At 49.3% G+C, this 13081-nt stretch overlaps 3 protein-coding genes across 3 annotated transcripts in view; all 3 read right to left on the bottom strand.

Annotated features, from left to right (window-relative positions):
• LOC310712878 (uncharacterized protein) overlaps positions 1 to 7396 on the bottom strand; it is a 73540-nt gene extending 66144 nt beyond the window's left edge. Inside the window, exon 1 of the mRNA XM_083516316.1 lies at positions 7261 to 7396. The gene's annotated coding sequence lies outside the window, so the exon portion shown is untranslated. The remainder of the gene's footprint in view (positions 1 to 7260) is intronic.
• LOC310711115 (zinc finger and SCAN domain-containing protein 31-like) overlaps positions 1 to 10468 on the bottom strand; it is a gene marked incomplete at its 3' end in the record, with an annotated part of 73180 nt that extends 62712 nt beyond the window's left edge. The window contains exons 1-2 of the mRNA XM_083512586.1: positions 10406 to 10468; positions 9995 to 10171 (exon numbers count right to left, since the gene is read on the bottom strand). The remainder of the gene's footprint in view (positions 1 to 9994; positions 10172 to 10405) is intronic.
• The window catches only part of LOC310712782 (uncharacterized protein), a 48730-nt gene that overhangs the window by 11904 nt on the left and 23745 nt on the right, over positions 1 to 13081 (bottom strand). The window contains exon 3 of the mRNA XM_083516130.1: positions 6602 to 6683. Coding sequence (XP_083372256.1) covers positions 6602 to 6683 — 82 coding nt within the window. The remainder of the gene's footprint in view (positions 1 to 6601; positions 6684 to 13081) is intronic.

Below are 13081 nucleotides of genomic sequence, written 5' to 3'. Positions count from 1 at the left end.
CTCATAACAAAATAAGCTAAGGCTGTGAGAACGACCTTGAGATCAAAAAAACAAGTTATGGATCAGGAAAAACCCCAGGAAAAATCTACAAGGATAAAAACCAGGCAGCAGCAACGAAGACAATCAATAGTAGCCCACTCTGCTTTAGAAAAAGAAGATACTGGGCAGACAGGAGAGACATTAAATGCATCACTAGACAAAATATTTGGAGCTTTGGAAAAATTGTCAGCTAAAATTGACTTAAACACTACAACTATCAGCTCTAATACACAGGCTATTGACCGGCTGCTCCAGGAATCGAAATTGACAAGGAAAATTGCTGAGGAAACGAAGGGGAAGGTGTTGGAGGTAGAGGAAAAGATATTGCCAATCAATAAGCAACTGGAGGACCATAAGGCACAACTATCTCTAATTGAACTTAGAGATAAACAGACTAATTTAAGAATCAGAGCAGTACCGGACGCGGAAGGAGGTAACTTGTGTGATTTTCTCACACAGGAGTTTGAAGAATTTTAGGGCCTTGAATCGGACAAAGATTTCAAGATAGTGAGTGCCTTTAGAATTGGCAAAGGGGGAAGAAAGAACAGAGTAAGAGATTGTTTGATCTCACTTAGATCCAAAGAAGAGAGAGACAAAATATTGAGCCTCCATTACAAGAATCCTTTGGAGATAGAAGATTCGAGAATTGAAATTTTTAAAGATATACCAAAACACTTATTGGACCTTAGAGCCAACTACGGAGACCTAGTCCATTTGTTAAGAAGGAATAGCATAATCTTCAGGTGGGAGTTCCCCCAGGGCCTGTCTTTCAACTACAGAGGGGAAAAAGTGAAGATAAGATCAGAGGAGGATAAAGTGAGATTTTTGAATCAACACGAGGAAGATCTACAAAAAGAGGCGGAAAAAGAGCCGAAGATACCAGGACCAGGAGTTTTGGATACAGGGAAGCTACCACCGGGATTGGAGAAAATAGAGAAAGTAATACCACCCACTGACCAAGAACAATTGATGGGAGCAGTTGGAGGGACAATAGAATAATCTTACAATGTCTCTGCAGATATTAAGTTGGAACATTCGGGGTCTGAATTCCCCTGACAAGAGGAAAAGAATCTTTCATATGTTGAAAAAAGAAAATTTGGAATTGATTTGCCTGCAAGAAACCCATGTGACTAGAACACATAGGAAAGTGTTGATTAATAAAAGATTAGGCCAAGAATTTATCTCATCAAAGTAAAAAAGAGAGGAGTTGTGATCTACGCGAAAGAAAGTCTATCACCAAAATTTATCTTTAAAGATGAACAAGGAAGATTTGTGGCAATTGAAATACAATCTCAAGGAGAGAGACTTTTGATAGTAGGTGTTTATGCACCAAATGAGGGGAAATCAGAATTTTTTAAGAAACTGCATGAGACGTTGTTGGATTTTATGGACTACAATATTATTATGCTTGGAGATATGAATGGAGTGGTATCGACAAACATGGACAAGTCAGAAAGACAAGTAATAACAAAAGATGGAAGACTACCGAAATCTTTCTTTGAAATGACAGACAATATGGATTTGATTGACACTTGGAGAACAAAGAACCCCCTAGGTAAAGAAGGGACTTTTTTTTCTGAAGCCAAAAAGACCTGGACAAGAATTGACCAAATCTGGATAACTAGAGGAATGGATCCAAAGATCCGAAAGGTGGAAATTTGCCCAAAAACATGCTCTGAACATAATCCTGTGAAACTGGAAATGAAACTAACATCGACTGTTCTTTTAGATGGAGGATGAATGACACCTTGTTCAGAGATCCAGAAATCATCAGGAAGGCCCAAAAAATCATGAAAGACTATTTTGAGATAAATTTGAAGACCAAAGTGGAAAAAAGGGTAATCTGGGACGCAAGCAAAGCTGTAATGAGAGGGTTTTTGATCCAGCAGAATGCAATAAAAAAGAGAATTCAAGATCAGAAAAAAGGAAAGATCCTGGAAAAAATAAGAGAAGGGGAGAAGAAGCTTAGAGTCAAACCAAAGTCGCAGGAGATCTTGAGAGAAATTAAGTTTTATCAAGCTCAATATATGAAAATGACAAACCAGGAGATAGAATGGGAAATTAAACAGATGAGACAAAAGACCTTTGAATCTGCTAATAAGTGTGGGAAGCTGCTAGCATGGCAGTTGAAGAAAAGACATAAGTTAAATACTGTGACTAATCTTGAAGTGAATGGAAAGAATATACAAAACCCACAGGAGATCAGAAATTGCTTCCAGAGATACTTTAAACAACTTTATACACAAGGGCCACAGATAGAGACTAAAATTGATCAATTTTTGAAAACCAATGGATTACAAAAAATCTCTCAAGAAAATAAATTACTTCTGAACTACAAAATATCGGAACAAGAGGTCGAAGGTGCCATACAGAGTATGCAACTGGGAAAATCTCCAGGGCCTGATGGATTAACCTCCAAATACTATAGAACTTTGAAAGACTATTTGATTCAACCATTAAAGGAGGTTTGTAATGAAATTATGGAGGGGGGAAAGGCGCCGGAGTCGTGGAAAGAAGCTTATATCACACTTATACCTAAAACTGAGTCTGAGAAGACACAACTTAAGAACTACCGCCCCATATCCCTGCTTAATGCGGATTACAAAATTTTTGCAGACATTTTGGCCAAAAGATTTTAAAAAGTACTAGCAGAGATGATACATAAAGACCAGGCTGGCTTTCTCCCCAGTAGACATTTATCTGATAACATGAGGAATGTAGTTAATATTTTGGAAAAGCTACAAGTGAATATCAACACAAAAGCAGTTTTGATATTTGTAGACACGGAGAAAGCCTTTGACAATATTTCCTGGAGTTTTATGAAGAAAAACTTACAGGGGATGGGGGTTGGACAAAACTTTGAAAATGGTATAGGTGCGATTTACTCTGAACAAAAGGCTAAATTGATAGTTAACAACATAGTGACAGAAGAATTTAAAATTGAGAAAGGGACACGACAAGGCTGCCCAATTTCCCCATTGCTTTTTATTTTGGTCCTGGAGGTTTTGCTAAATATGATTAGAAGGGACCAGCGGATACAAGGGATTCAGGTCGGATCCAAACAATATAAACTTAAAGCCTTTGCAGATGATCTTGTATTGACACTACAGGAGCCAGTATCTAGTACCAAGAGGGCTCTAGAACTAATCCAGGAGTTTGGTCAAGTGGCAGGCTTTAAGCTAAATAAGTCAAAAACTAAGGTTTTGGAGAAAAATTTGACGCCGATTGAGAGAGAGAGGTTTCAGAATGAGACAGATTTAACATTAGTAAAGAAGGTAAAATACCTGGGGGTAAATATGTCTGCTAAGAACGCGAAATTATTTAAAGATAATTAGGAGAAATGTTGGTCAGAAGTGAAGAAAGACTTAGAAATTTGGTCGAATTTGAAGCTTTCCTTGCTTGGTCGAATTGCTGTTATTAAGATGAATGTATTGCCGAGAATGCTGTTTTTGTTTCAATCATTGCAAATAATTGACAAGATGGACTGTTTCAAGAGGTGGCAAAGAGTTATTTCTAGATTTGTCTGGCAGGGCAAAAAGCGCAGAATAAAATTTAAGATACTTACTGATACTAAAGACAGAGGGGGGTTTGCCCTGCCGGACCTTAAACTTTATTATGAATCAGCAGCTTTTTGCTGGTTGAAGGAATGGCTGCTTCTTGAGAATACTGACATCTTAGATCTTGAAGGTTATGATAATGTATTCGGGTGGCATGCATATTTATGGTATGGCAAGGTCAAAGCGCATAAGGCATTTAAAAACCATATTGTCAGAAAAGCACTATTCAATGTCTGGACAAGATATAAAGACTTTCTGGAGAGTAAAACCCCAAGGTGGCTATCACCTATGGAAGCGAAAGCCTTGAAAAAACTTAATATGGAGGCCAAATGGCCAAAGTTTTGGGAAATTTTGGAACAGGAAGGTGACAAGTTGAAATTGCAGAGCTATGAGAAGCTTAAAGGGAAGGTGCGAGACTGGTTACATTATTTTCAAATAAGAGACGTTTATAACCAAGATAAAAAAATTGGTTTCCAGGTGGAAAAATCAAAATTAGAAACAGAATTGCTAGAACCCAATGCTAAGATACTATCAAGAATGTATAATTTGCTGTTGAAATGGAGTACTGAGGAAGAAACGGTAAAATCTGCTATGATTAAATGGGCACAAGATGTTGGACACAACATTATGTTTGCTGACTGGGAACAGTTGTGGACCACTGGGATTAAATTTACGGCATGTAATGCCCTAAGAGAGAATATTATGAAAATGATGTACAGGTGTTACGAAAAAGGAGCAATGCAGAAGCGAGCTCCAGATGGCTGGAATGCCAGACAGGATGTTGATGCTTGTGACTGTACCGTGGGAACAAAGGGGCAGTCTATTCACTGTGCTGAGCACCGGATGTTAGCTCAGAGTGTCATCTGACCTGTACTGGAAGTACAGGAAATACAGGGGAGGAGTTTCTCTCTCTCTGCTATTGGTGTTAAGAGAATAGACACGTTTCTCTGTACTGCTGAAAGACAGAAATAAAAGGCATGTAAATACATTTCTGTCTGACTCTTTCCCCTCCCTGGGAAATGGCAGGGAGGAGGGGAAGAGTGGTGTGTTCTTCTCACGTTAGAGGAGGATCGCCGATAGAAGATCTCCCCTGGTCTTGCCGGGAGTCGCAGACGGGGAGGTAAACAAGGAATTAAGCCCGGTGCCTGGAGAGTGGCCAATTCCTCTGATAAGGCTTGATTCCAACAGACCCCAGTCAAGCTTGCAAAAATTTATCATCTGCCTGATAATAAATGCTGGAAATGTAAGGAAGTTGAAGGCACATTCTTTCACCTTTGGTGGACGTGCCCAAGGATTAAGGCTTTCTGGGAGATGATTTATAATGAAATGTGAAGGGAAATTCTGTTCCTGCACATAACTGTGGCCTTATGGGAAGTCTTGCTTCTTTTCTCTGGCATTCTGGGAAGTCTCACTTATAAGCTTTTCTCTGCCTCTGCACACACTGCACAAACCGTTCTTGGGACATTCTCTCATCATCCCAAAATGTTCCAGTTCAGTTTGAGTTCAAATGTTCCAGTTCAGTTTGAGTTCAAGACAACATGACACTTTGACCTATTCCTTAATGCTTAGTTGACCACATATATTGAAATGTAATTGTTTTAGTCTAAATATATTAATCATTGGTTATAATTTAATTAGGAGGCTTCCATGCCTGTCTAGTCCCAACTCCCTTTCCCAGCCTTTAATCTATAGGAGATTGATGATCATATGTAACTCCCACCTTGTCCTTATGTTAACCAATCATCAACAAGTTGCTTTGTGTTTGTATCAACCAATCAGCCACGAGCACACCTGTGGCAATGTTTGTAATATTCAATAAAAGAGAGTTCCCGGGGTTTGCCCCGCAGACGCCTCTCACATGATACCTGCTACTCGTCTGTCCTGATTTTCATTCCTACAGAAATGAAAAAAGGTATTTAAATATACTTTCGTGAAGAAACCAGAGGCCTTTCTCCTGGGCATTGTTGGCCAATTGGTGTCAAAGAAGAATAGAACTTTCTTTATGTATGCTACAGCAGCAGCAAGAATACTCATCGCAAAGCATTGGAAGACACAAGAAGTACCCACTCTGGAAGAATGGCAGATGCAAGTAATCGACTATATGGAAATGGCTGAGATGACTGGCAGAATCCGAGATCAGGGAGAAGAGTCGGTGGAAGAAGATTGGAGGAAATTTAAATTTTATTTACAGAAATATTGTAAAATGTATGAATGCTGATGACATTGAAATGAAATGAAGGGGTGCTAGCAACAAGATAGATAAAAATTTGAAGTTATAAATTCGGGAGGTAAAATAATTAAGGATAAAGTAAATTGGATGAATTTGCTGAACTAACTTTTTAAGAGGGATACAAAAAAGGGAGGTGTGAGGAAGTTAGGAAAATAAGTTAATTTAAAATGAACAACTAGAAAAGAGGGATATATGTTTTTTCTTTTTTGTGTGTGTGTGTTTATTAACTCTTTCTTTTTCCCCTGTTAGGTTAAATGTTTGTATTTTTGTATTGTGAAATTATGTATTGTTGTGTTTATATTTCCCCTGTGTTTTTATTGTTTTTTGTTTGGTTGTTGTGAATTTTCTTTATTGTGAAACTTAATAAAATATTATTATAAAAAAAGAAAAGAAAATAATAAGATTTTGGAATGCAGAAATCAAGAAAATCATCAAACCATCAGTTTTAGCATGCTGGGGGGGACCTATATTATATAATTTGGTATCCTAAAGATTGGTATTACTAATTGTATTGTAATTTCGCATTGTTATAATGAGGCCATTAAGGAACTGTAATTTTAAACTAATCAAATTACTATCGTAAACGTCTCCCCTGCTGCGTACATTTGGACATTTGTACCCATTTCACATAATAGTTGTGCAAAAATACATCCCCCCCCCCTCTGAGCTCTGGGCTCCAGGTGTCTTCCCACAAAAGATGTAAAGAACTCACAGATTAGTTTCAAAACCAAGAGAATGTGACAAAACGGGGGAGAAAACACTCCTTCCTCCTTACCCAGAGGCCTCACTCTGGCGTCCAGCGGAGTCTTCTCTGCCTCAGAAGAATCAAGACCCATTTCTGCCAAAAGATCCTTCCTCTGAAAGAGCAACAAGGATTCAAAACAGAGAATGGGGAGAAGGGTTAGAGAAGGAATGGCGGAGGCAAGCGCTTTCGGGGGACAGAGGTGAAAGCTGCTTCCTGCTTCTGCTAGACTGGTGTCTGGGGTTGGCTGCCAGGACCATGAAACATTGGTCCTCAAGGATCTTCACTGGCTCCCAGAACGTTTCCCAGCACAATTCAAAGTGTTGGCATCAAAGGCCCAGTCTACCCACAGGAGCGTCTCCATGGACTGAGGTCCAGTTCCGAGGGTCTTCTGCTGATAAGTGAAGTTACAGAGAAGCAGGCAGAAGACCTTCTCCACAGTGGCCCCCACCCTGGGGAATGCCCTCCCATCAGGTGAGAAGGAGATAAGAAAATGCATAACTTTTAGAAGACATCTGATGTCTTCTTATGCTTTTACATCTGCTGGAAGGCACCCAGCCACGTGGGTGTCATAAATAATAATAATAATAATATGCTTTCCAAAAAAGGATGGGCCATTAGGAAATGATTTGGAAATACTCTCCCTCCTCTTTGGAGCCCCTTGGGAGTATCCAGAGGAAAGTCTCTCTCACCTGCTGCTCTGCCTGCTTCCTCTCCTCTGCCTGACTCAGGAGGAAACCTTCGGCCAGGGCCACTGCCTGGGAACTGGTCTCTGGTCCGCATTCCCTCACCCAGCTCTCCATCTCCGGGGGAAGGACAGCCAGGAACTGCTCCAAGATCACCAGGTCCAACATCTCAGCTTTCGTGTGCCTTTCTGGCTTCAGCCACTGATGGTCAAGATGGTAGAATTGGCTGCAAACCTCTCGAGGTCCTTTGGCCTCCTGGTAGCAGAACTGACTGAGCTGCTGGCTCTGCACCTCTGAGCAAGGGGTGTCCTCCTGACCCGGGTTCTTCCTCACAGAGTTTTCCCAGAATCCCCCACTGTTCCCAGTTTCCAGGGCATGGCCTCTTCCTGCTTCAGGGCCAGCTGAGTCTTGCTCATCCATCTGGGCTCCCGGGAAGTCTCCAAGAGATCGGAAGGAGCCCCTTGGTCCTCTGCCAAGTTTTGTGTGTCCTAATGCAAGCTGCAGCAAATCCTACGAATCAAACACGTTCTATTATAAGATCAAAGCACAGCCAAGAGAAGAAGAATGTTCCCTGAGGAAGCGTGGGGAGAGGAGGAGGAGGAAGAAGTCATAACTGTGAATGACAAGTGAGTCATTTATATAACGTGTAATCTGGAGCCAAGGCAACAGTGGGGTCCCTCCCAACCCCACTTCATAGTCCAGAGCTTCACCCCAACCCAGCCATATCTGCTTGGGTGGCTTGGTGAGCAGCAGGGCCCATGTCTAGCTCCAGCCACCGTCCCTTTGGCACAGACAGGATGTGGCCATGGGACTTCCTGCTCTGGATCCGATGGGAAGGTTGCAACGCCCTCTGGGTGGAACTGCCCTGGAAGACGCCTCGGAAACTGGACCCAAATGCAGCGGTTGGGTTCTCAACTGGGTTCCCTCTTTTACTAATGGCATTTCTATCCCACCTTTTTCTCCAACAGGTTCCAGGTGGTGTCAGGGACTGGACCCAAGAGGAATGCTGGAGACCCCCTTCCCTCCTCCTGAACCTTCTCGAGAAGAGGAGGACAGTATAGATTGACAACAGTGGTTTGCAGAAGGTCATAGTTCAGAGGCTGCAGAGGGGAGAAGCTGGGAAATATTGGGAGAGCTGCAGCAGGAGGAAGAAGCAGCACCAGGGGAGAGACAGCTGACAGACTCTGTGTCTTCAGAAAGCATTCCTGACCCTCCTTCTCCCAGGATCCAGCGTGCATTGAGAGTAGGAGAACAGGAAGCTCAGAGGCAGAAAGCACAGAACAGCCGACGCAGGGATGACGTAGAAGAGGAGAGACAGAGGGGTGGGACTTTACTCAGAACAACGCCATTACTGCAATGGAGAGGCGCTGTTCAAAGTCTCTCTCTGTAAATATTGAATAAAGGACTCGGCAGGAACTCTTCTTGTTGTCTACTTCTTGGCTGGCCACTGGGGGAGGGATGGGATTCCCTGAAGCCTGACAGGTGGCATCTACCCCTCCTCATTGAAGACCCACGAAAATCCTTTAGCATACATGTAGTTCCTGTTTTAAAATACCATATTTTTCGCACCATAGGACGCACTTTTTCCCCTTCAAAAATGAAGGGGGGAATGTGTGTGCGTCCTATGGAGCGAAGACAGCATAGCCCCGCAACCCTCCCCCGGCTGGAGAGGTGACACGCAGCTATGGCAAGAGCCTCTATAGCCGCGCACCTTTGCGCTGCTCCCTGACCTGCTCTTTGGGGCTGGTGGTGGGCTCCCCCCCGCCAGCCCCAAAGAGCAGGTCGAAAGGAACCTGAAGCCTGTAGAGTGAGAGGGGTCGGTGCGCACCGACCCCTCTCGCTCTCCAGAATTCCAACGTAGCCGCCTGAAGGCGTCTGAACGCACCTTAAACGGCACCTTGTTTTAGAGGGGGAAAACAAGAGGGGGGAAATTCTCCCCCTCTCTGCGCAGCGCCTCCTGCCGCTTCGCTGAAGGGGCACTGGGCAGAGAGGGGGATAATTTTTTCCCCTTGTTCTCCCCCCTCTAAAACAAGGTGCGTCCTATTGTCCGGTGTGTCCTATGTTGCGAAAAATATGGTACCTGCATTGGTTGCCAGTTCATTTCTGGGCCTAAGTTCATCAACAGACCAACACTTTATATTGTTTAGTTGTCAATGGAAGAGGAGAAAGGCCCAGGACTCACCCTTAATCGAAGCACAACCACAAGGGCTTTGCCATGGGGAATGCTCTCTGTTCACTCTGTTCTGTTTCCCCTTTATTTTTGGTCGCGTTCAAACCAATTCATTAACCCAAAAGTCATACGCTGACCACTGACAATGAACCTGATGTCGCAAATTAATTACGCTGCTTTTGTGATATACAAATGGCATGAGGAGAGTTGCTTTATTTATCTGTATCCTTTGTTATTCCTATGATCCTTCTTTATAAAACCCAATAAAAAGTTATTCAAAAAACAAGAGGAAACAACACACACACACACACACACACACACACACACACAGGCTCCATCTGTGTGGCATCTGATATGTTAGAAGGCTTTAAATTAATCACCAGGAAAGGAAAAGGTTAGCAAAGAATATGAGAGGAGAAGACCAGAAGGTTTTGGTGGAGGAAACAGGGTTTCAAACTGAAGATAAAATATTTGTGTGTTACTGTGACAAATACCAATTTATGTTGTTTCAAAATCATTATGTGCTGAAATTAAAGCCTATGTCAAGCTGGGGGATGCAGAAATATTTACCTCTTTTTATGCCAAGTTAAAATGGAGGTTATTGCAAGATGCCCAGGAAAGAGACGTAGGACGGGATCCTCCTTTCTGTTTGGGCGCTTCTTTAGATGACTTTCTCTTGGATAAAAAGAGACAAGGGCTCTGGGATGCCCCCTTTCGCCCCTCTCCTTCCAGACATGACATCAACGTCTGTTGCAAGAAAGAAAAAGAAGGGGAGATAAAAGGAAGAGAGCCCCCCGCCCCCCGGAACCGGAGTTGGTGAAGGAGGCCGAGAGTCCCTCGGAGACCCCCCCGTCCAGCTGCCCCTGGAGCCTGGCAACTCCTGGGAAAGAGAGCCTTCCTTTGCCCCCCCCCCCTCCGGGAGGAGAAGCCAGGCCGAGCCTGGTCCTGGGAGGAGGAAGAGGAAACCGAAGGCGCGAGAGCCTCAGCGTCGCGGGGCAGGGAGTTCCGCAGGCTTGCCCCGAGAGGAGCCCGGCAGGCGCAGGCGAGGCTGCTCTGGCCGGAAGGGACGTCAGAGGGGAGGAGGAGGAGGAGGAGCCGCCCGCCTTCCTTTCCTGTCCTCTCTAGGAAGCCAGCTCGGCGCCCCTTAACCCTTCACTCTCCCGGCGTCGCGCAGGCGCAGAGCTGCTCCCTCGGAGGGGAAGAGGCCGCCCTTGGGCCCGCAAGGGGGGAGAGGAGGGGCGCCTGGGCGGGAAGAAGCCGGCCTGGGCGCGTGTGCGTGGGAAGGGGGAACGCGTGTCCCGGAGGAGGAGCCCCTCTCTCTGCCTGGGGCTGCGGTCCTGCGAAGGGCCGTCTAGGCGGGGGAGAGGGGGTCTTGGGGGGCCAGGTGGGGGACCCGGGGGTGTCTCTCTTGGGGGCTGCGGGGCAGTGAGCCCTGTCCCAGCAAGAGGGGGTCCGGGGCCTGGGGGGGGGTCCGGGGAGAAGGAGCACTGGGCGCGTGTGCGTGGGAAGGGGGAACGCGTGTCCCGGAGGAGGAGCCCCTCTCTCTGCCCGGGGCTGCGGTCCTGCGAAGGGCCGTCTAGGCGGGGGAGAGGGGGTCTTGGGGGGCCAGATGGGGGACCCGGGGGTGTCTCTCTTGGGGGCTGCGGGGCAGAGCCGTGTCCCAGCAAGAGGGGGTCCGGGGGGGGCCGGGAAGAAGGAGCACTGGGCGCGTGTGCGTGGGAAGGGGGAACCCGTGTCCCGGAGGAGGAGCCCCTCTCTCTGCCTGAGGCTGCGAAGGGGCGCCTGGGCGGGGGAGCGGGGAGCCTTCCGGGGGGGGGCGCAGGGGCCAGATGGGGGACCCGGGGGTGTCTCTCTTGGGGGCTGCGGGGCAGTGAGCCGTGTCCCAGCAAGAGGGGGGGCCTGGGGGGAGGGCCTGGCAGGGTGCGGGGCCCCCGGGCCGAGAGGAGGGGCGCCTGGCCGGGAAGAAGCTGGATTGGGCGCGTGTGCGTGGGAAGGGGGAACCCGTGTCCCGGAGGAGGAGCTCGTCTCTCTGCCTGGGGCTGCGAAGGGGCGTCTGGGCGGGGGAGAGGGGGTCTTGGGGGGGCAGATGGGGGCCCGGGGGTGTCTCTCTTGGGGGCTGCGGGGCAGTGAGCCCTGTCCCAGCAAGAGGGGGGGCCTGGCAGGGTGCCGGACTGGGCGCGTGTGCGTGGGAAGGGGGAACCCGTGTCTGGGAGGAGGAGCCCCTCTCTCTGCCTGGGGCTCCTGGACTGCGAAGGGGCGTCTAGGCGGGGGAGAGGGGGGTCTTGGGGGGCCAGGTGGGGGTGTCTCTCTTGGTGGGGCTGCGGGGCAGTGAGCCCTGTCCCAGCAAGGGGGGGGGGGGCCTGGCAGGGTGCCGGACTGGGCGCGTGGGAAGGGGGAACCCGTGTCCGGGAGGAGGAGCCCCTCTCTCTGCCTGAGGCTCCGGGACTGCGAAGGGGCGTCTGGGCGGGGGAGAGGGGGTCTTGGGGGGGGCAGATGGGGGTGTCTCTCTTGGTGGGGCTGCGGGGCAGTGAGCCCTGTCCCAGCAAGAGGGGGGGCCTGGCAGGGTGCCGGACTGGGCGCGTGGGAAGGGGGAACCCGTGTCTCTGCCTGGGGCTGCGAAGGGGCGTCTAGGCGGGGGACCGGGGGGGGCGCAGGGGCCAGATGGGGGACCCGGGGGTGTCTCTCTTGGGGGCTGCGGGGCAGAGAGCCGTGTCCCAGCAAGGGGGGGAGCCTGGGGGGGGCCTGGCAGGGTGCGGGGCCCCCGGGCCGAGAGGAGGGGCGCCTGGCCGGGAAGAAGCCGGACTGGGCGCGTGTGCGTGGGAAGGGGGAACCCGTGTCTGGGAGGAGGAGCCCCTCTCTCTGCCTGGGGCTGCGAAGGGGCGTCTGGGCGGGGGAGAGGGGGTCTTGGGGGGGCAGATGGGGGTGTCTCTCTTGGTGGGGCTGCGGGGCAGTGAGCCCTGTCCCAGCAAGGGGGTGGGCCTGGCAGGGTGCCGGACTGGGCGCGTGGGAAGGGGGAACCCGTGTCCGGGAGGAGGAGCCCCTCTCTCTGCCTGGGGCTCCGGGGCTGCGAAGGGGCGTCTACGCGGGGGAGAGGGGGGTCTTGGGGGGGCAGATGGGGGTGTCTCTCTTGGGGGGGCTGCGGGGCAGTGAGCCCTGTCCCAGCAAGGGGGTGGGCCTGGCAGGGTGCCGGACTGGGCGCGTGGGAAGGGGGAACCCGTGTCCGGGAGGAGGAGCCCCTCTCTCTGCCTGGGGCTCCGGGGCTGCGAAGGGGCGTCTGGGCGGGGGAGAGGGGGGTCTGGGGGGGCAGTTGGGGGGCCCGGGGGTGTCTCTCTTGGGGGCTGCGGGGCAGTGAGCCCTGTCCCAGCAAGAGGGGGGGCCTGGCAGGGTGCCGGACTGGGCGCGTGTGCGTGGGAAGGGGGAACCCGTGTCTGGGAGGAGGAGCCCCTCTCTCTGCCTGGGGCTCCGGGACTGTGAAGGGGCGTCTAGGCGGGGGAGAGGGGGGTCTTGGGGGGCCAGATGGGGGTGTCTCTCTTGGGGGCTGCAGGGCAGTGAGCCCTGTCCCACAAGAGGGGGGCCTGGCAGGGTGCGGGGCCCCCGGGCCGAGAGGAGGGGCGCCTGGCGGGGGAGAAGCCGGACTGGGCGCGTGTGCGTGGGAAG

This window comes from Podarcis liolepis (genome assembly GCF_965112155.1).
Source record: "Podarcis liolepis genome assembly, chromosome: 7".
Classification (NCBI taxonomy): Eukaryota; Metazoa; Chordata; class Lepidosauria; order Squamata; family Lacertidae; genus Podarcis; species Podarcis liolepis.
Note: the sequence above shows the minus strand (reverse complement) of the source record. Positions and strands in the feature narration are given on the sequence as shown.